General features: G+C 37.2%; 2 protein-coding genes across 3 annotated transcripts; both read left to right on the top strand.

Annotated features, from left to right (window-relative positions):
* Window positions 1-514: 514 nt before the first annotated feature.
* LOC111460185 (U-box domain-containing protein 33-like) lies at window positions 515-7,059 on the top strand. 2 transcript variants are annotated; one of them, XM_023103318.1, is made up of 9 exons: window positions 515-1,080; window positions 1,374-1,495; window positions 1,722-1,843; window positions 2,708-2,812; window positions 3,127-3,466; window positions 3,570-3,719; window positions 4,095-4,622; window positions 4,859-5,599; window positions 6,664-7,059. In XM_023103318.1, the coding sequence occupies exons 1-9, from the start codon at window positions 927-929 to the stop codon at window positions 6,847-6,849; spliced, it is 2,448 nt and encodes an 815-aa protein (XP_022959086.1). In that variant the 5' UTR covers window positions 515-926; the 3' UTR covers window positions 6,850-7,059. The 2 variants fall into 2 exon arrangements, with proteins under 2 accessions (XP_022959086.1, XP_022959087.1); XM_023103319.1 differs by lacking the exon at window positions 515-1,080 and having other exon boundaries at window positions 1,416-1,495; window positions 1,717-1,843.
* A 3,803-nt stretch (window positions 7,060-10,862) lies between these two features.
* Window positions 10,863-19,573, top strand: LOC111460187 (signal peptide peptidase-like 4). The gene is made up of 14 exons (XM_023103320.1): window positions 10,863-11,443; window positions 11,922-12,080; window positions 12,243-12,354; window positions 12,742-12,861; window positions 12,954-13,105; window positions 13,209-13,391; window positions 13,643-13,677; window positions 14,684-14,846; window positions 16,081-16,134; window positions 17,324-17,416; window positions 17,523-17,665; window positions 18,768-18,838; window positions 19,036-19,119; window positions 19,215-19,573. Exons 1-14 carry the CDS (start codon window positions 11,306-11,308, stop codon window positions 19,325-19,327), a joined length of 1,620 nt encoding a protein of 539 aa, XP_022959088.1. The 5' UTR covers window positions 10,863-11,305; the 3' UTR covers window positions 19,328-19,573.
* Window positions 19,574-21,721: the final 2,148 nt, after the last annotated feature.

Raw genomic sequence — 21,721 nt, 5'->3', positions numbered from 1 at the left:
AAATTAATTAAGAACTTTGTAAGAGATTCTTTAGCTTAATTATAAATTAAAGTTATTATAGTATCTTTAAAAAAAATTAAAAGTAAATTAATTGTAATAATATTTTTGATACGTTGTACATCGAGAAATCAAAATTTGTGGTTGAGTTGTTGACTCGAACCACTTAAATAGAGCTCAACTCGAGCAATCCAACTTGAGTTGTGTTGTTGGCTTGTAACTTTGTTTTTTAGGTGGTTGAGTTGACTTGACAAAAAAAATGTCAACTTGCAAATCGACTTCAAAAAAAATCTAATCGAACCCAATCTAACGAACCGTTATGGTTTGTGTTGGTAGTTGGGACTTGGAACAAGTCGGATTCTCGAGTCATATGAACATCCTAATTTTTTTTAGTTCAAATATTTGAGAGGAGAAATAATTTTTTATTTTATATAATTTGGCCTAATAATAACAAACATAACTATATTAATATAACGAACAAGTCAAATGGAAAATATCCGTGTTGTTCTACGTCATTGTAAATTGTAAGCCGATTCCTTCAAATTTTAAATATTGACGGAGCTGACTTCTTGTTCTTCTTCCTCAACCAATTCCAATGGCGAGAGAGAGAAGTGGACCGAGTAAAGTTTCTCATGAAAGTGCCGTTGTTCTTCATCCCATTTTATATTCACATACACCAAACAATTTCAATCTGTCACCTCCTACTATTTTCTTCCGTTTTTCTTTTCGGAAGAGGAGAATCGGATTTCGGTTCCGTTTCATTTGGAACGTGATTCTGAAAACATCCAAGTGTGTTCAGAAAATAGGCTGGAATCGGTTCGTCAGAGGAATCTATGGCTCATTGTGTGTGTTTATTCAGAAATTGAAAGAAATCGATAGGGTTTTTCCTGTTTTGGGTTAGTGAAAGGCTCACCGATCCTACAGGAATCATGGCCGGTAGCTGTGGAGACGATGTGGTTTATATTGCTGTGGGAAATGATGTAAACGAGTGCAGATTAAATTTGGTCTATGCTATAAAGCACTTAGGCGGGCGGAGGATTTGCGTCGTACATGTTCATGAGCCAGCGAAGTTAATTCCATTCTGTAAGCTCGCTGATAAATTTCAATATGTTCACTTAAATATTCTCAATCGTCTGATGATTTCTACTGCTCTCGATGGATTGAAGTTAAGTTATGACTCTTTGGCTGTTGATGTTCTAAATTCTTAAGATGAAGAACAAGAGTTTATCCAGTGGTTTCGTTAACTAAAACAAAGTTTGTTCTATTGTTTTTGGAATTAATGAAATTGAACATTTACATGAATTGGGATGTTTCTTAGAATTGTTTGAGATAATGGCTAGAGTTGACTTACTGAACTCTCTCTTCCATGCGTCTAGTGGGAACACAATTTTTGGCAAGTTCTATGAAAGAAAAGGAAGTAAACGCCTACCGCGAACGTGAGAGGCAGGATGCAAATAAGATACTTGATGGATTCCTTTTCCTCTGTCACCAAGCTGGGGTACATATCCATTGTTCTCTTTGTTTCAATATTCTTTCATTGTTCATTGAACTAGATTGGGCTATAGGAGCGGGGGTTAAGAACATAGTTAAACACCATAAGTATACAATGTGTGATGTGATAATGCATGAATCAATAGTAAACTGGGTTAAACATGAGGAATGATTTCAAATTTCATATGGGATTTGCTCCGTTTGTTCTTCTATTCATTAATGTTTTAGTTTAGGTTTGGGCAGAGAAACTTTATTTTGAATCAGACAAGATTAAGAAGGGAATTGTCGAGCTCGTCTCCCTTCATGGAATTAGAAGGCTTATTATGGGTGCAGCAGCGGACAAGTATTACTCAAGGTACATTCTAGCTACTTGCTTTGTATTCTTCTTCCATGAATATCTGCTTTCATCTCTTAAAGGGTTTTTGTTAAGGATTATTAGTTACTCCATTTGCGCATAATCATGCACTCTGTTCTATAAGTGGTACACAACTGAAGACTCTGTCGGATGAAATGATGGTTTAAAATAAAGAAGTAGAAAAATTAGGAGGGGAGATGAAAATAAATGTAAATGGTATTAGTTCAAAGAAATTAAGAACATGCCAGAGTAGTTGTTTTTGTTTCGGCATAGTAATCATTAGTTCATTGTTGAACGAATAAGAGGGAGATCAGGATATACTGTTCAACAATATTGTAAGTTCCTAATAGCTTAATCATTGTGAGATAAGAAGCATGGACACTTGATCGGGCTAGTGTATTCGACACGAATCGGACACTTGTTAGTGCAATGATGTGTTAGAAACTAGTTATCAAGTAAAAGTAGAACAAACATTTGTGAGATATGCATCAAACACTTGTTAAGTTGACTAAATAGACACACATATGACAAAAATGATAAATCTTCATAAAGAAATACATCAAAATAATTTTCGAAGCATATAAAAACACAAACTCATTGTATAAAAACGATATAATTTAAAAAAGTGAATATTTAATTAACATGCTATTGCCATGTTCGTGTCTGTGTCCATGTCCTAGATTTTAAAAAGATGGCGTGAAGTCGTGATCGTGTCTTGTCGTATCTGTATCTCGTATCTGTGGTTCTTAGATTTGAGAGTTTTTCGTTCAAATTGTGGAATTAAGTTGATGTTAGATAGTTAACTAAATCGAGGAGACTAAAGCATATATAGGCGATGATTGTTTATCTTCTTTGATGTTGCAGAAAAATGACAAAAATCAGATCGAGGAAAGCTATGTATGTTCACCTGAAAGCACCAGCTTTCTGTCAAATTCAATTTGTTTGCAACGGGCAGTTAATTCGCACTAGGTTTGTTGTCACTCTTCATCTGTTTTCATACTTTAAATCCATTGATAGGAACAGGTTGAGTTATGGAATATGTCATCAGTCCTAAATGGTGAATCTTCTAAAATATAGCCATGTTGTTGAGAACCAATATCCTAACTTGATCAATTCTAAAACGTCTAGTCAATTCATGTGGTCCATAAACTTCGGTCAAGTCGTATCAAAATATGGCTAATGGTCAGCAGGAGACTTATGGAACCGTTATAGATTGCATGCTTGTTGTTTTAGAACTGCAATTTAGTTGGCTGACAACTAATGCAATTACTACATACAAATAGGGAAGCTTGTCCACAAGAAGCTCATGTAGATGTCCCTCCACCATCACCTCAGTCACAGAACGTCAACGGGGCATGTTGGAGACCAATGGAGTCTGGCCAATTCAATGGGAGCAGAATACAGAGTCCATCAATTGTTCTGGAAAGGCTTTCAATTTCGAAGTTAGTTTCGAATGATAGTGGGACTTCGAGCCCTTTTGAGCGTTCATATTCACCAAGTTCATCTAGTGGATGTCTTGATGCTGCATCTTCAAGGACTGAGGAAGATGAGTATGGAGTAGGATTAAATTCACCTCTTCTGTTGAAAGATGTCGCTCCTAACTCATCTCCTCTCCATTTGTCGGTATGCCCGAGTATCAGCCGGAGGCATTTCTTACACACTTCGCATCCAGAAAAGTAACAAGTACTTTTTCTAAAAAAAAATATTTGGCCTTTCTATTTTTCAGGGATTCCAGCAAGACGAAAGTGCTGATGATATTTTATACATTCAACTTGAGAAATCAATAACCGAAGCAGCAAATGCCAAGCGAGAAGCTTTTAGAGAGGCAGTGAAGCGAGCTCAAGCTGAAAATGAACTTGAGAATGCTATTTTCAGGGTAACTCTGTTGTCAATTGTCGTATGACTGATTTTGGCTTAAATCATTTATGTAGATAATGTACCTATCAGTTGACTGTGTTGTTGGGAATTGTAATCTTTTGGATACTATAAATCTTGGATTTAGGTGTTCTTATTGCATCAAGTTGTAAATCTTTTAGATTTGGGTGTGCCAGCAAAGACGCTGGGCTTTGAAGCGGGGGTGGATTGTGAGATCTCACATCGGTTGGATAGGGGAATGAAACATTCTCTATAAGGATTGGAAATCTCTCCCCAGCAGAGCCCGAAAGAAAAAGCCAAAAGAGAACAATATTTACTAGTAGTGGACTTGAGTCGTTACATATATGATCTCATATGGTTTTCATTAAATATGCAGGCTAAATTTTATGAAGACTTATATGCTGGAGAGGCAAGAGAAAGGAAAGATGTTGAAGAAGCGCTGTCAAAAGAAAGGGAAGAACTTGAGAATGTGAAGAACCAAGTAAATAAAATGATGGAGGAGCTCCAAGTCTCCCGAAACAGGGGATTAGAATTAGAGAATCAAATTGCAGGATCTGATCAGATGGTGAAGGAGTTGGAGCAGAAGATTCTCTCAGCGATAGAACTGCTGCATAACTACAAAAATGATCGAGATGAGTTACTGAAGCAACGAGATGAAGCACTCAAAGAAGTGGATGACATAAGGACAAGACAAGTAGAGGCCAGAACTAAACATACTGCTCAAGTATTCTCTGAGTTCTCGTTCTCAGAAATTGCAGAAGCCACCCGGAAATTCGATCCCTCGCTTAAGATTGGGGAGGGTACACATGGAAGCATGTATAAAGGTCTGCTATATAACACTGAGGTTTGCATAAAAATGTTCGGTTCTCATAACTTGCAGAACCCAGTGGAGTTTCAACGTGAGGTATGAATAGCCTGGATCCATTTTACTCTTTCTGATAAGTTAAACTATCTTTAGAGTAGTAACTTGATGATCTCTTGCTCGAAAATTGTATAAAATCATCAATCAACCCAAAAGCTTGAGCTTCTCGGTTCAGTGGTGATATAACGATATGATTCGGTTCCAAAGATTAGAAGTTTGAAATCCCGTTTCAAGTCGGTTTCGGACATTTCCTCAATATGTTTTGTTTTATATGTTAGGTTGATGTATTGAGTATTCTGAGACATCCCAATATTGCCACGCTCATTGGAGTCTGTCCGGAGGCTTGCATTCTTGTTTATGACTATTTTCCTAATGGAAGTCTAGAAGATAGGCTAGCCTGTAAGGACAATTCTTCTCCGTTGTCATGGAAAACTCGAATACGGATCGCTTCAGAATTATGCTCAGCTCTTATATTCATTCATTCGAATAAAATTTGCAAGATCATTCATGGTGACTTGAAGCCTTTGAATGTACTATTAGATGCAAATTACGTTCCTAAACTTGCAGGATTTGGAAGTTGTCATTTTTTGCCTCATGATGAGAAGTTGAGTTACAATGAAAATATATCTGCCAAGTATGGCGTGAAGAGCAATCCTGAATTTCCTCTCACAACAAAATTGGACGTTTTTTCATTTGGCATGGTATTGTTAAGTTTGTTAACTGGAAAATCATACTTGAGAATGAAAGAAGATGTCCAGTTCGCCATAGAGGAACGAAAATTGAAAGATGTATTGGATCCACGAGCGGGAGACTGGCCGTTCGTGCAGGCCGAACAGTTGGCTCAGTTGGCATTGAGGTGCTGCAATAGAAATAGTATGTACAGGCCAGACCTTGTGTCTGATGTGTGGAGAGTACTTGAGCCAATGAAGGCTTCTTGTGGAGGTTCGGTTTCTGTATCCCTAAGCTTTGGGGATCTGCAGGTGCAACCTCCTCCTTATTTCCTATGTCCTATTTTTCAGGTTAGTTATATGCATAGCTCTCTCTTTATTGGCTCATTATTCTTGCTTTGATGCTGTTTTGGTTAAAGAATATGTGAACTGTTGTAAATGCAAGTTTCTGAACTGTTTTGTGTACGTCTCCCACACTATTCTTTTGATTCATGAAACCCCTTAGCTAACTGAAAACCAAGTTGAGTTCATATTTTAGTCTTTCCCATTTTCCATTAACAGACAAGCCCACCGTTAGCAGATATTGTCCTCTTTGGGTTTTCCCTTAAAGGCTTTCCCTCAAAGTTTTTTAAAACGCCTCTATTAGGGAGAGGTTTCTCTCTCCAACCGATGTATAGGATCTCCAAATCTACCCCCCTTCAGGGCTCAGCGTCCTCACTGGCATTCATTCCCCTCTCCAATCGATATGGGATCTCACAATTCAGCCCTTCTGTGGCCTAGTATCCTTGTTGGCTCTCATTCTCCCCTCCAATCAATGTGAGATCCACCTCCCTTCAGTGCCCAATGTCCTTGCTGGCACACTGCCCGGTGGGGTCTTGCATCCTCGCTGACACTCGTTCCTCTCTCTCTTCAATCAATGTGGGATCTCACAATCCACCCCCTTCAGCGCCTAGCGCCCTTACTGGCACACTACCCGGTGTCCACTCCCTGCGAGGCTCAGTGTCCTCGTTGGCACACCGCTCGGAGTTTGGCTCTGTTATCAGTTGTAACAGCCCAAGTCCACCGCTAGTAGATATTATCTTCTTTAGGCTTTTTCGTTCGGGCTTTTCCACAAGTTTTTTTAAAATGCGTCTGCTAGGAAAAAGTTTCTCTCTTCAACTGACGTGGGATCTCACACAATCTGTTTCTCACTAGCGTTCTTTCATGGGACCTTGATTTGAATACACTGTTGATCTCAAGAATTGTATGCATTTTTTCAGTAACTTCAGAATCTCAATTATAGTCCTGACATCATTCAATGTATGTGTTACTTTTAGATGATTATTTTGGCTGGAAAACACATCATCTATGTACATTATTCTTTGCATCTAGTGTGTAAACCTGTAATGGACTAATATTTCACACCAAACACTCAGGAAGTCATGGAGGATCCTCATGTAGCAGCCGACGGGTTTACCTATGAGGCAGAGGCATTGAGAGGATGGTTAGACAGTGGACACAACACGTCGCCGATGACAAACCTAAGGCTCGAACACCAAAACCTCGTCCCTAACCGTGCTCTTCGTTCTGTAATTCAAGAATGGTTGCATCAGCAGCAGTAGTAAGTCCATTGATGCTGTTTGTTTCTGTTTCTGGATAGTTAATGTTTTTTTATCTGTGATGAGTTCTTAATGTTTGGAGAATGAATCTGCTAACCATCCTTTTGCTGTTGGGTAGCAGTAATACAGAGAAGGATATGCATTCAATTCCATTCCCTTGTCATTGCTGCTTGAAACTGTGAATATATGTATATACTCATTTCATTCATGTTACTTCCAAATATCATATACTTTAATGGTAAACCTGGCTCGCTCAAGAACACGAGAGGTGTTCGTGGATTCAAGTTGTGTTGGGTTGGGACATTTTAAAAATTCTTTCTAATGTTGGGGTGGTAAACGTTTTCATCCTAAACAACTCTTATTAAATAATGAACTTAACTCAACCCAACCATAAAATATTAGGTTGGATTGGTTCGAGTTGTCTAGATTGTTTATTTAAATTTTTGTTTTTTATAAAAATAAAATGTTTATGCGAGATCCCACCCTGGTTGGAGAGGGTAACAAAACATTCCATATAAGGGTGTGGACACCTTTTCCTAGTAAACACGTTTTAAAATCGTGAGGTTGATAGCGATGCGTAACGACCGCAACGAATCAAAGCGGACAATATATTACTAGTGGTGGACTTGGGCTTGAGCTATTTTAAATGGTATCAGAGATAGATATTAGGTGGTGTGTTAGTGAGGACGTTGGGCCTCCAAGGAGGTGGATTGTGAGATCCCACGTTTTTGAAGAGAGGAACGAAACATTTCAGGTGGTGTGTCAGCGAGGACGTTGGGCCTCCAAGGAGGTGGATTGTGAGATCCCACGTTGGTTGAAAAGAGGAACAAAACATTTCTTACAGGGGTGTGGAAACGAAACATGGATTGTGAGATCCCATGTTGGTTGAAGAGATGAACGAAACATTTCTTGCAGAGGTGTGGAAACGAAACATGGATTGTGAGATCCCATATTGGTTGAAGAGATGAACGAAATATTTCTTGCAGGCATGTGGAAACGAAACATTTCTTATAGGGGTGTGGAGACGAAACATTTCTTATAGGGGTGTGGAAACGAAACATTCCTTATAAGGTCGTGGAAACCTCCCCCTATAGACGCGTTTTAAAATCGTAAGGCTGACGGCGATACGTAACAGCCAAACGAAACATTCCTTATAAGGTCGTGGAAACCTCCCCCTATAGACGCGTTTTAAAATCGTAAGGCTGACGGCGATACGTAACAGCCAATGCAAACAATATTTGCTAGCGGTGGGCTTGCGCCTGACGGCGATACATAATGGCCAAAGTGACAGCAATACGTAATAGTCAAAGCAGACAATATTTGTTAGTGGTGGGCTTGGGTTGGGCCTAACGGCAATACGCAACGGCCAAAGTGGACAATATTTGTTAGCAATGGGGTTGGTCTATTAACGTATTCTTTAAAAAAAAAAAAAACAATAAATTCACTTGTAAATTAACAATAGTGTGAATTGGCATCACACATTTTTATGGTGGGAAACAGGCCTGAACCCATTTCACCACAAATTTTTGCCTCTTAAATAATAAATTTAAAACCGCACGTACGATTCCTCGGATCAGAAAGACACATGTGCGGCTTAGACACAACGCTGAAAACCATGTGGGGGCCTACATTCTTGCCGTACGGCTTCAATTAAAGAATATGGGTACCAATCAGATGCGGCCGGGATTTTTACATATTTAAACGTGGCAATTTTGTATTGGTTATTCGGATATTAACCTATAACAAATCGACACGTGCCAAGTGATATGTGGATTTGGCCGCACGTAGGGGGATCGATCATTTGTTTCGCCAGTTTTTTATGTACGGCTAAATACGGAGGTCGGGACAGGTTCAGACGGTAGCCAGTCACCGGCTTTCTGTGTCCCTCCACGCGCTTGAACTTTGTTGGTATTGCCCGTGTCATACACGCAAATGTTAATGCAAGTAACAATGAGAAATTATTATTCCTTCACTAAATTTTCAATTTAGTTTTAAAATTATTAAATTTTTTTTTATGTATTAAATTTTTTATTAAAAAAATTATTTTTATTTACCATGTTTATAACATTATAATAAATAAAATAAATTAGTTCAAATATATATATATATATATATTTTTAAACATATGGTCGTTTTGCCTTTTACGTTCTTGTTCTTGTTCTTGCTCGTGCTCTTACTCTCACTTTCTATTTTCCCTCACTCTCACTAATTTGACCCCTTTTTGTTCCTTCTCCCACTCGAGAAAATCCTTCCTCACTATCTCGTATCTCCAAGTCGATTTGCAGGTAACATTTTTTTTTGTCGGGTTTATCCAAAAATAGGGTTACAGTCCAACCTAATCCTATTCTACTTTTAAAAAAACTAAAAAATTTAAAGTCGGTAACTAATGTCAGTGATGAATCGTAAATCTGTAAATGTTTGATATTGAACTTTATGAGATATATTGTAGATAAGTATGATTTTTTAAATAAAGAAAAAAAATAACCCGACCATACCTGAAAATAAAAGGGTTGGGTTGGGAACTCTATTCAGGTTGTCCCGGTCACCAACCCAACAAACACAAATTTTGGGTTGGTCCGGAAGATTTTTCTAACCCAACATGTGTATACTCCTAGTATTGTTTGTACTCGGACACTCTCTTTCGATGTAGCTTATGTGTACACTCCTATTCTCTTTCGGGTTGGTCATGTTCTCGGATCATATGAACAATCCTAGTGGTAGAAATGTAATTTGAGGTGCCGTTTATAAAACATAGCATGTATGATTTGAACAGAAACGAGTAGAGAAAGTAGAAATCGAACCGAAAAAATGATGTAAAAATAATTAAAAATAAAAGTGGGAGAGAGAAGTAGAGATTGTTACTAATTATTTAATTGTCAAATCAAACATAAAGAATTTAGTCCCACTTCTATTCCATCATCTAAAAATGTCTCCCACCTCAATCCACGTCATTATCAAACTTAAATACATTTTTCTTAATTATTATTATTATTTAATCCAATTTTATTATCCTCATTATCATTATTTATTAAATAATAATAATAATAAGTTCTGACGATCCTCATTTGTTCCTCTTTAAAAGATCTATCACATTCATCGTAGTTTCAAAGAATCAAAATGGATCGTTATTAATGGAACAACAGTTTGTTTTACCTCCTGAAATTCGTAACGTTCTTACGGAAGTATCAAATAATTAGATTAATTTGTACAAAGTTAGAGTAAAAACCGAAAAATAGTTGTCTCGATTGAGTATTTCTTAGGGTTAAAAATTCCTTTAAAATACTCTAACTTAAACCCGACGATCCAAAAAATTCAATCAACTCTATCCAGCTTGTACAATTTGGCTTGGGTTCGGATAATGAAAAGTTTATACATTAGGTTGGTTCGCGAATTTCTCGGAAAGAACTTGAATTTATTATAAGGTAATTTTTAAAAATATATATTATATTAAAAATGAATTACAAATCTTAAATAAAAATTTAAAAATAAATAAATAGATATTTGACTGTACATTGTTTCAAAAATTTGAATGAAAATAATTTATGGTTGAGTTGAGTTTATTAAGTTATTTATAGTGAAAATTTTATAGTTTGAACAATTTGATTGAATCTAATAAATATTCCGACTCACGAACACTTCTACTCACACTTAAACGCTCTCTTCAAGGGTGATTTATTGAAAAATTTATGATCCGAACAATTAGATTGAAACGTTTCAACACGATCAGACCCAGCTCACGAACACTCTTAGAGCGATTACTTATTCAATGGTGAAAGTTTCACATCTGCTAATTTAGGGAATGATCATCTGTTTATAATAAAATAATATTATTAATATGAGCCATTTTGGAAAGTTCCTCCGTGTGAGCCATTTTGAAAAGTACGAAGAAATCGGGAGAGTTTACAGTCAAAGTTGACAATATTATCTTATTGTGGAGAGTTGTGTTCATATGTCATGCGATGGAAGAGAACTTTTATCGGATCAAAGCAATCGTGAAGGTACAATAATGGAGGTCGGGAGCTTCGGAAAAGGACAATAATGGAGTCAGCTCCTCTGCAATTCTCTACGCCATAATGGCGCGTGCATTATACGGATGAACAGCAACGGCTATGGATAGATTATGGATTCATTTTGTTTCTTGAGGAGATCGATAATAAAGATACCAATTGAATTCAACGGGTCTCGTAGACGCCGTTTTCTATTCGTTTTGTTTCCTTTTCTTCCATGGCCATAACGACGACGACCCAATAGGAAATCAAACTGAAGATTGAAGACTCAAGTCATCTCTCTCTCTCTCTCCTCGTTTTTCTTTCTCTCTCTTCTTTTGAAGCTTCCTGTGAGCTTCTTCTGTAAACCGGAGCTTTTTTTTTTCTCTTTATTTTGATATTCACTCTGTTTAAACCCTATTTCTTGCTTCGGATCTTGGAGTTTGAATCGGCTCCCGGATTGTTGGGCCGCGATGAATTCGCCGGGAGGTGTGATTACTACGGTGCTTTTGGGTTTGATGCTGAGTCTGAGGCTGGTTTCAGCTGGGGATATAGTTCATCAGGATAGTGTCGCACCAACGCGCCCTGGTTGCGAGAATAATTTCGTTCTGGTTAGAATTTGTGGCTATTCTCTTTTGCTGATTCTTGATTTTTACTTAATTCGAAGTTTCAATTTGAATTTCTTGTTGTCGGTACTTGAATTTCATGGATTTTATGATTAGTTATCTGTATGCGCTAGAATTTGATTAGCAGAAGTAAATTGGGCAAACCTCTTTAGAATAAACGGGTTTAATTGAAGAAATGAAACGTGTGTTAGGCTTAGCTTATAGAGGTTTAATGTTCTCGATGATTCATTTTTGTTCTTGTCTATTTGGCTGCTGACATGATGACAATAAACGAAATGAAATGATTCTTGCTTGTTATGCTGTATCTTGTTATATGTATGTACTGATTTCTGAGAACTAAAGAGTTTGATTCCATGGATGGAGAATGGAGGAAGAATCCATTTCTGTTCGAACAGTGATGATTTTGAGGACTGTACTCAGTTTATGATGATTTCATACTGTAGTTCATTGATTTTCTATTAAGGTGAAAGTCCCTACTTGGATCAATGGTATAGAGGCCACTGAATATGTCGGTGTTGGTGCTCGATTTGGCCCAACGTTGGAATCAAAGGAAAAGCATGCTACCCATACTAGAGTTGCTCTGGCGGATCCTCCTGATTGTTGCAGTACGCCCAAGAATAGGGTAGGATTTTCAGATTTCTATTTTCATTTAGATATATTTCATACGAAGAACGACTCGAGACGTGCATCTTATTGGCTGTTGTTTTTTGAATTAGTGTATGCAAAGATATTTTTTCTTTGAAGTTCCATTGATTTGAAATTGAACTGTTTGGTGTGCTTGTAGCTGGCTGGAGAAGTCATTTTGGTACGCCGTGGAAATTGTAGTTTCACAGATAAGGCAAATATTGCAGAAAATGCTAATGCTTCAGCCATCCTCATCATTAATAACAGTAAAGGTACTTTTAAAAAAACCTTGTGTGGTTCTGGCTGTATTGACCGCATCCTTTGGTGTAACTGGTTATTCCTTACTTCTGGACCAAATAGGCTTGTGAAAGAGTCGAATGAAGGAGAACATAACGAATTTTCCTTATCACTCTTGTTTTGTTAACCATTGATCAAAAGAAGGATCTGAACAAACTATTTAACTACATATTTACTGATCTCTGCTGCAAGATCTTTTGTGGTGAAGTCTGTTAGGTCGATGATCTTATTTTCTTTATTTATATATCTGATAGAATGGCTCAACACACTGCCAATTTTGAAATATAATTCTTAAATTCTTATAAAGAATCTATGAAATTTCTTTTCTGTTTCTCAAAAAGAGAATTCCCCTTTTTCTTCAGAACTTTTCAAGATGGTCTGTGAGAAGAATGAAACTGATGTAATCATAGGCATACCTGCTGTCATGCTCCCTCAAGATGCTGGTGATAGCTTAGAGAAAGATTTGAAGGAAAATATGTCAGGTGTGTATTTAATTTCTATCAATTCCTTTATGTCTTTCCTCCCCTTCTATTCCATTTTAATCAATTTTAGTTTGAACTTACTGTTATTTCAGTATCTGTGCAACTTTATTCCCCACTTCGACCAGTCGTAGATGTTGCAGAAGTGTTTTTATGGCTTATGGCTGTTGGTACTGTCTTATTGGCCTCTTATTGGTCTGCATGGACTGCAAGAGAAGTGGCTATTGAGCAAGATAAGCTGCTGAAGGTCCTTTAGCTCTTCTTCATACCTATAATATCGTTTCGAATGAGTTTCTCCTTGGGATACTCGGTACTTTCTGAATGGTTGACGGACTTCACACCATTTGCAGGATGGTTCAGATGAATTGCTGCAGATGGAAGCCACTGGTTCCAGTGGTTACATAGATATTAACACTACAGCTGCAGTTCTCTTTGTCGTGATTGCTTCGTGTTTCCTGGTTATGCTCTACAAACTAATGTCTTCATGGTTTCTCGAGGTTCTGGTGGTTTTGTTTTGCATCGGCGGTGCTGAGGTTTGCCCATTCTTCTCTTTATGTTGGGTTGTTTAGATGATCAAATCACTTTAGATCCGTAGAAAGTTGTATGAAATCTTGTGGATGGTGCGATGTCCAAAATTGAATCAATTTATTTTATTCACTAGGAAATTGTTTTAAGATCTCAGAATATGAATAGTTGTAAGGTCAAATTCTAATATTTAGATAAATTAAATCATTGCTTGTGCTGTGATGAAACTTTATCTCATAATATCTCTGTTCGCCAACAGGGACTACAAACTTGCTTGGTGGCTTTGCTATCATGGTACAATCTTCCCTTACTTGTCTTTGGTTTTATATGGAAATGTTATTAAATTTTTGTGTAAACAAATGATACTAGATTATATAATTTAATTAAAAAATTTCTCCATAACAGTTGTCAATAAGATGATTCAGGGGACCTGTTGCCTACTTCCTCACACCCTTGTTCATGTGTTCTTACTATTTGGGCTCAACATCTTTGAGTTATATAAAATTAGTTGGAAAAGTTATGACTTCATATCGGGAGTGATTCCCACATTGGTTAATTTAGTGGACGATCGATTTATAAGTGAGGAATTCTATCTCCATTGGGATGAAGCCTTTTGGGGAAGCCCAAAGCAAAGCCATGAGAGCTTATGCTCAAAGTGGACAATATCGTACCATTGTCGAGAGTCGTGATTCCTAACATGGTATCAGAGCCATGCCCTAAACTTAGCTATGACAATAGAATCCTCAAATATCGAACAAAGAATTGTGAGGGTGTACTTTGTTCGAAGGCTCCAGAGAAAGGAGTCGAGCCTCGATTAAGGGGAGGCCCTTGAGGCTTATAGTGTACTTTGTTCGAGGGGTGGATTGTTGAGGATTATTGGGAGTGATTCCCACGTTGGTTAATTTAGTGGAAGATCGATCATGGGTTTAAAAGTGAGGAATACTATCTCCATTGGGATGAGGTCTTTTGGGGAAACCCAAAGCAAAGAAACGAGAGCTTATGCTCAAAGTGGACAATATCATACCACTGTGGAGAGTCGTGATTCCTAACAATATCTACCCTAATATTGTCTAGGTAGAAAAATTCACCGCTTCTATATTATCACCTTGCACCGAACCACTCTCTTAATTGATTAATAGTTAATTAATTTCATTAGATATTAAAATTTTCTAGCATGGTACTCTATTTCTATAGGTATTGGGAAGAGAGGATGGCATTTTGAAATATTTTGAAATTTTCCATAATATATATTTTTTTCCAATTTTTTAGCGGGATGAAACTGATGACATAAGAACTATAGTTTCAGATGGTTTGAACATGCTGCTGAGTCATATGTCAAATTGCCCATCCTTGGAGCCGTGTCCCATTTGACGTTGGCAGTTTCTCCTTTCTGCGTAGCATTTGCTGTTCTTTGGGCATGTTACCGCAAACTGCCTTTTGCTTGGATAGGACAGGATATCCTTGTAAGAAATCACCATTTCCACTCTTCAAATTTACTTGCTTCATTGCTTAATTTGGATCTAAAGTTTTCTTTTATTTCAATCTAGAATTCAGGTCCGAATTCATGAACTAATGGAATGCCGATTTATTTTTTTCGTAAGTGAAAACGATGGGTTATTGATATTTATAATAAATAGTACCTTTTTTCTTTATTATTAGAACAGACGGAATTCTATTGGGTTAATTGGGGGCCACATGATAGATTTTTATCCTAATCAATCTTTCCCCTCCCTCTTCTGGGGAAGGGGCGGGTAGCTGTTCCCAAGTTGAGCCTCAAATATTAGCCATTACTTTTGTTCTTTAAATATATTTTTTATTTTAATTTTTAATATCAGAGTAATCTTCAATACTCTAGTATTTATTGAGTTCTGATTTGCGCTCTTCACAACTTGATGTATAAAATTTGTACACCTTTCTTGGCATGACTAGGCTGGATATTCTGTATTCCTTCCTGCTCTTTTGAATTATTAATTCTTTCGTAAATGTTTAGTTGAAATATAACCTGGTTTAACAGTGCATATCTTCTGAAATGGGAGAAGTTGTGGATTTTCTTTTATAGTGGGAGCTATTTTGATCGACTTGGAATTTGAGAATATTGTTTTTCTGGGAGGATAAGAAAAATTAGTTCATAAAACAACAGAATAACATTATCAATCATGTCTCAGAAAATACTTGAGAGAAATATTCCGACAGAAGCAAAAAGTACACTTCTTTTTGTTATTTATCTACTGCATTTACACTTGAACATGTTACTGAGGGTTAGAATCCTACTTACACCTGCTTAGGACGTTCTTACTGGCAATACAAGGTTGAGGAAGTTAGATTGTTCTAAAATTTATTTGACGTCTATGTATTAGCTGGTTTGCTTGACTGGAGCAGTGTTTTACAAAACAGCTTGATGAACACCTTAGCGCAAGTGCATGTAAGTGGGCTTGCATTCTGTAATTTCATACATGCCGAAGTCCAGCGCCTTAGGGCTTCCACTCCCTTTAGGAATATCTTTGAACTTCTTTTGCTTCCACTCCCTTTAGAAGCATCTATTAATTTAGCTACTAAAATTGCAGGGATCCACATTAATGTTATAGTTCATGTTTACAATTAGTTTGATTTATATCATATTATAAGGTCAGTTCATTTGTTTGATGTGATTTCATTAAAACTTTGTTGAAATGACTTCCTGTTTCCACTTTAAATCAGGGTATTGCACTCATAGTTACAGTCCTTCAGATTGTTCGAGTTCCTAATCTCAAGGTAACTTTTGTGCTGCATACATTTCCAGGTTTTTTCTTGCTATCTTCCACATGTTTTCTCCATTAGACACCACGATTTTAATGAACTGAACAAATTCTAACAAAAATATATAAAATTTTATAAGGAAAGATATGATATACTGTCTCCTATAGTCGGGTAATTTGTTGTCTCCTATTTTCAGTTCTATCAATTAGTATGGACTTGTGAAGGTATATTGTGGAGTATAGTTGTGGAGCAAATTACATCATATGTGATAATGAATATTTCAATGAACTATTGTGAAAAAGGACACGTATCTATAATGTTATACGGTAGAACCGAATAGATAAAAGAAGGAAATTCAATGTCATGTATCATACAAGTGCATATGCTGCTAATGTTGGTGCCCTGTCCTCCACTTTGCTTTAGGTAGGGCTATGCAGTGAAGTTCTGGCACTAGGCATAGATAATGGTTATGTGAAGTAGTTGTATCGTATAATCAATGCAGATAATAGCAAATGTTCATAATATAGATAACAGAACTAATAAAAATGAAAAGCTATTTCTATCTTTTAATCGAAAAATAAAAAGAAAGCTACAAGTGATTATTGCTTGAGAGGCCCTTTTCATGCAACCATTGTTTGTACTAATGTAACGGCCCAAGTCCACCACTAGCAGATATTGTCCTCTTGGGGCTTTCCTTCAAGGTTTTTAAACGCGTTTGCTAGGTAGAGGTTTCCACACCCTTATAAAGAATGCTTCGTTCTCCTCCCTAACCGACGTGGGATTTCACAATCCACCCCCCTTCGAGGCTTAGCGTCCTTGCTGGCACACCGCCTGGTGTCCACCCCCTTTCGGGGCCCAGCATCCTTGCAGGCACACCGTCTCGTGTCCACCCCTTCGAGGCTCAGCCTCCACCCTAGCACATCACCCGGTGTCTGGCTCTGATACCATTTGTAACGTCCCAAGCCCACCGTTAGCAAATATTGTCTTTTTTTATCTTTTCCTGCCGGGCTTAGGTTAGTAGACCGTAGTTTCTAAATTGAACAATTTTGTGGAAAATTCCATCAAACTGATTTTGGCATATGAGTAGATAATTGGAAATTGTAGAAGAAAACATTATTGCAATGAACACTGGATCTGGAAATTGTAGGACAGTTGCGATTGATAACTCAAATTTGCAGTTATTCAATTTGTTTTCTGTTATCAGGTTGGGACGGTTCTCCTCAGCTGTGCCTTTTTGTATGACATTTTTTGGGTATTTGTCTCGAAATGGTGGTTCCACGAGAGTGTTATGATAGTGGTGAGTTGTTTGTTAAAGGCATCCCCTTTTTCATTGTTGTATATAGGCAATGTTGTTTGTTTCTATCAGGATTCAGGACCTTGTCTTATCTTTTTGGGAATTTCAGGTTGCTCGCGGTGATAAGACTGGAGAAGATGGTATACCAATGCTGCTAAAGATTCCACGGATGTTTGATCCTTGGGGAGGGTACAGCATTATCGGGTTTGGTGATATTATCTTGCCAGGACTTTTAGTCGCATTTTCACTAAGGTGAAAACTACGAGTACAACAACTCTTTTTTTTAAGTATACTGTTCCTACATTTAGGATTCAAGTAAGTATGGCTTCAGCGGGTCTGTGTCAAACTGGTCAACTGGGCAACTCATGTAACTGCGGGCAACCTCATCACTACTAGCAGATATTATCCTCTTTGGATTTTTCCTTTTAGGCTTCTCCTCAAGGTTTTAAAACGCGTTTGCTAGGCAGAGGTTTCCACACCCTTATAAAGAATGTTTCCTTCTCCTCCCCAACCGATGTGGGATCTCACAATCCACCTCCCTTCGCGGCCCAGCGTCCTTGCTGGCACACTGCCTCATGTCCACCCCCTTGGGGCTTAGCCTCCTCGCTGGCACATCACCCGGTGCGATGTGCCATGGCTTTGATACCATTTGTACCGGTCAAAGCCCACCACTAGTAGATATTGTCCTCTTTGGGCTTTCCCTTTCAGGCTTCCCCTCAAAGGTTTTTAAAACATGTTTGCTAGGGAGAGGTTCCACACTCTTATAAAGAATGTTTCGTTCTCCTCCTCAACCAAATTGTGAGGTCTCACATCGATCGGAGAGAGAAACGAGTGCCAGCGAAGATACTGGACCTCGAAGGGGGGTGGATTGTGAGATCCCACATCGGATGGAGAAGAGAATGAATCATTCTTTATAAGGGTGTGGAAACCAAAACCTTGAGGGAAAGCTTGAAAGGAAAAGTCCAAAGAAGACAATATCTGCTAGCGGTGGGCTTGGCAGTTACACACATCCTCAATTCATTCTCAAAATGTATACGTTAACGTTTTCTTAGAAATTTCTTGGTAGTTCAGAAAAAATAGAGAACAGATTTAGTGTCTTAGATGGAAAAAGCTGAAACATCAAGATTATCTGGCCTTCCATTTGGGTTAAGAAAAACCATGAAATTCCCTCCTGGTTCTGCCTAATCTCACTATTCTGCAAACTTTTGTGTCAATCTCATCGTCCAAGATTACCATTTGCATTCTAATAATTCCTAGCAAGAGTACCATTTGCATATGAAAATGTCTGTTCTTTTAGTTCGGATATAAGTCAATCGTCCATGGCACTAAACGGTGGATTGCCTAATTTGTGCAGATATGATTGGCTTGCAAAGAAGAAACTCCGAGCAGGTTACTTCGTTTGGGCAATGACTGCTTACGGCACAGGTATGATAAACACAGAACCTATGTAAAAAGACAAACTCCAAACTGGTTATTACTTCATTTTGTCTCCTATCTTCACTAATTGGAGGCCTTTTTCGTGTTCTTCGTTTAGTTCTTCGGAACATAGCAAAATCAGGGACTAAACATTCAAAACGTGATACTCATAATCCGAACTTGTCTTTGTTCATTATGCATTTCAGGCCTTCTCATCACTTATGTAGCTCTGAATTTAATGGATGGACATGGCCAACCGGCGTTGCTTTACATTGTTCCTTTCACCCTTGGTAAGTGCCATAGTTCTCTTACCCAATCCACCATCCTACCAACAAATTGAGAAGTAGAGCCATTTTTTGAAAGAAAAATCTTGACTTCATTGCAGGCACATTTTTGACACTGGGAAAGCAAAGAGGGGATCTTAAGATTCTATGGACAAGAGGAGAACCAGAAAGGCCTTGCCCACACATCCAACTCCAACCCTCCTCTCAACACTAAAAGAACAGTAAGTTTGCTTCATAACCAACACCTGTTGTAATAATACCATTATCACTAGGAACACAAAGAACTTAGAGAACTCTTTTCTTTTACCCTTTCTTAGGCTGTAGATGACTTCCATGTGTAATTTATAAAGCTGTTTTTGTGAACTATCTATATGCTTGACACAGAAACCACTCTTGTCTCTGAGCTGCTGTCTCTGCAGTTCTGTTACTCGTGTTATAATGTCATGTTTTCTGCTGAGAATCTAAGATTTTAGGGAAACTTCACGCATACAGCAATTTAGTAGAGATGACAGGAAGAACATCGCCTGACACTCACGGATGAGTTTGGCGAGATGATGTCGACTTTCAGGTGCTAATCATCCTCTGAGCCATAACCTCGGTTCTTGTTTCTGAAACCTACATTTCACATGAACTGGAGACTCCCTTCAGCTTGCATCATCCGATTTGATTTTGTATCATAGGTAACGCAAACCGTTTCCTTTAAGAATGCATCTGGTTTTGTCTTTCTTTCGTTAGTTAACCCACCTTTTGATTTGAAATATATGAAGTTATAATTTTTTTTGTTAGTTAAATTATAAGTTTAGTTTATGAACTTTGAGAATCGTGCTATTTAGTCATTGAACTTTAAAAATGTCTAATAAGTTCTTAAACTTTTTAATTTTGTGTCTTACCATATCCAAAAAAAAAATTAGTAACGAGAGTTCTTGAACTATTATTATATTCTTGTATTGAGTAGATTCGTGAATTTGAAGAAAATATGAAAAAGGTCTCAAGATGTGTTAGACATTGTTCAAAACTTATGGACTAATTGTTATAAAATCGAAAATTTGGACTTATTAAAAACGTTTACAGGTAGAGAGATCAATTAACGATCGATAAACACAAACCTTAACGTTTATGAACTAAACTTACCATTTAACCTTCCTTTCACAATTGAATCAACTACATTTTTGTTATACAGAAATTTTGTAACAATATATCTTACTCGTTGGAGGCTTCCGTTAACTAAGGCCTCTGGTCTCTAAGTAACATAAAATCAGAGATCACGTGTTCAAATCGCTTCACAAAGAAAATCTGACGATGTCTCTAAAATCTTAGGCCTAGTGTAGGCATAAACCCTTTATTTTAAAAAGATTTAAATAAGTAGATTTGAACATATGAAAGACATTAATACTCGATCTATTAGGGTTTCGTGTAGGTTCTTTTCCATGGGAAACGACTCAATAAAAATATTATTTATTTATATGAAATTACCATAACAGTGTGATTCTTAGATTTTAAGACATCTTATTCTATTACGATCCATGTCCAAGATTCGGATCAGAATTCAAAATCCGAATGACCCGATTGATCCATTTATATCCTCAGGATTGCTTTCGTTTGGATGTGATCTCGATTCCTTCGTATACTCTTCCTTTACTCGGGATGTCTCAAATATATATATAAAGTAATTAAAAATTGAGTGAGGTGGGGAAAGCATAATACAGTTGAGTATGGTTCATTATTTGACCCACACAAAGTCCCAATCCATGTGATTTCAACCATAATTTAGACCAATAATTGAACAACAATACTTATTATTATTTATTTTTAATGCTCACAAAATATTAATGCTCCACTTCCTTAATAAATGCATTTACTTCAAATACAAATACTTTATTAATTTTTAATGTTGAGGAAATTATAAATAAAATTGAATATTAAAGTCAACTCTACCTCGAAATTGGGAGTAAATTAGACTATTTTTAAAGTTTAGGGACTTATTAGAACATTTTCTCATTTATAGTTAATATCACATAAAAAAAAGCTAACAATGAATTGTCGAACAAGTAAACGATTAGATTTTCAATTTTTCGTTAATATTACATGAAAATAAAAAATAAAAAAGTTCATGCAATTATCGAACAAGTAAGCGAATAGATTTCACTGTTATAATAATCATGGATGATTAAGTGGATATTGGAATGCTACGTGTTAGGCCAGAGTCAAATTTAAAATTTTGCTACTAGCGGACCCTGGTTGCACTAATTATGTAACGACCCCGATTCACCGCTACTAGATATTGTCTTCTTTGAGCTTTAAAACGCGTCTGCTACGGAAATGTTTCCACACCCTTATAAAGGGTATTTAGTTCTCCTCCCCAACTAATGTGGGATATCACAAATCTACCTCCTTCTGGGCCCAGCGGCCTTACTGGTACACCGCCTTGTGTCTACTCCCCTCCAGGGAACAGCCAACAGCCTTCTCGTTGGAACATCACTCGATGTCTGGCTCTGATACTGATATGAACCAAAAGACATTAAACATATAATATACTTCAATGAAGATGTGAAGAAAAGGTTGTCAAATTATCAAAAAATGTTTCAATTCATGCCACATTCAAGAAAAG

Source organism: Cucurbita moschata, unplaced genomic scaffold, assembly GCF_002738365.1.
Source record: "Cucurbita moschata cultivar Rifu unplaced genomic scaffold, Cmos_1.0 Cmo_Scf00023, whole genome shotgun sequence".
Taxonomy (NCBI): domain Eukaryota; kingdom Viridiplantae; phylum Streptophyta; class Magnoliopsida; order Cucurbitales; family Cucurbitaceae; genus Cucurbita; species Cucurbita moschata.
The sequence above is the reverse complement of the archived record's forward strand: the minus strand, read 5'-3'. Positions and strand labels throughout refer to the sequence as shown.

Bases quoted from the DNA above. Each gene is read 5' to 3' on its own strand.
- LOC111460185 (XM_023103318.1), top strand. From the start codon at position 927: ATGGCCGGTAGCTGTGGAGACGATGTGGTTTATATTGCTGTGGGAAAT. The intron at 1,496-1,721 runs GTACATATCCAT...GTTTTAGTTTAG, and splicing joins TCCTCTGTCACCAAGCTGGG to GTTTGGGCAGAGAAACTTTA. The intron at 3,720-4,094 runs GTAACTCTGTTG...TTAAATATGCAG, and splicing joins TTGAGAATGCTATTTTCAGG to GCTAAATTTTATGAAGACTT.
- LOC111460187 (XM_023103320.1), top strand. From the start codon at position 11,306: ATGAATTCGCCGGGAGGTGTGATTACTACGGTGCTTTTGGGTTTGATG. The intron at 12,862-12,953 runs GTGTGTATTTAA...CTGTTATTTCAG, and splicing joins TTTGAAGGAAAATATGTCAG to TATCTGTGCAACTTTATTCC. The intron at 17,666-18,767 runs GTGAAAACTACG...TAATTTGTGCAG, and splicing joins TTAGTCGCATTTTCACTAAG to ATATGATTGGCTTGCAAAGA.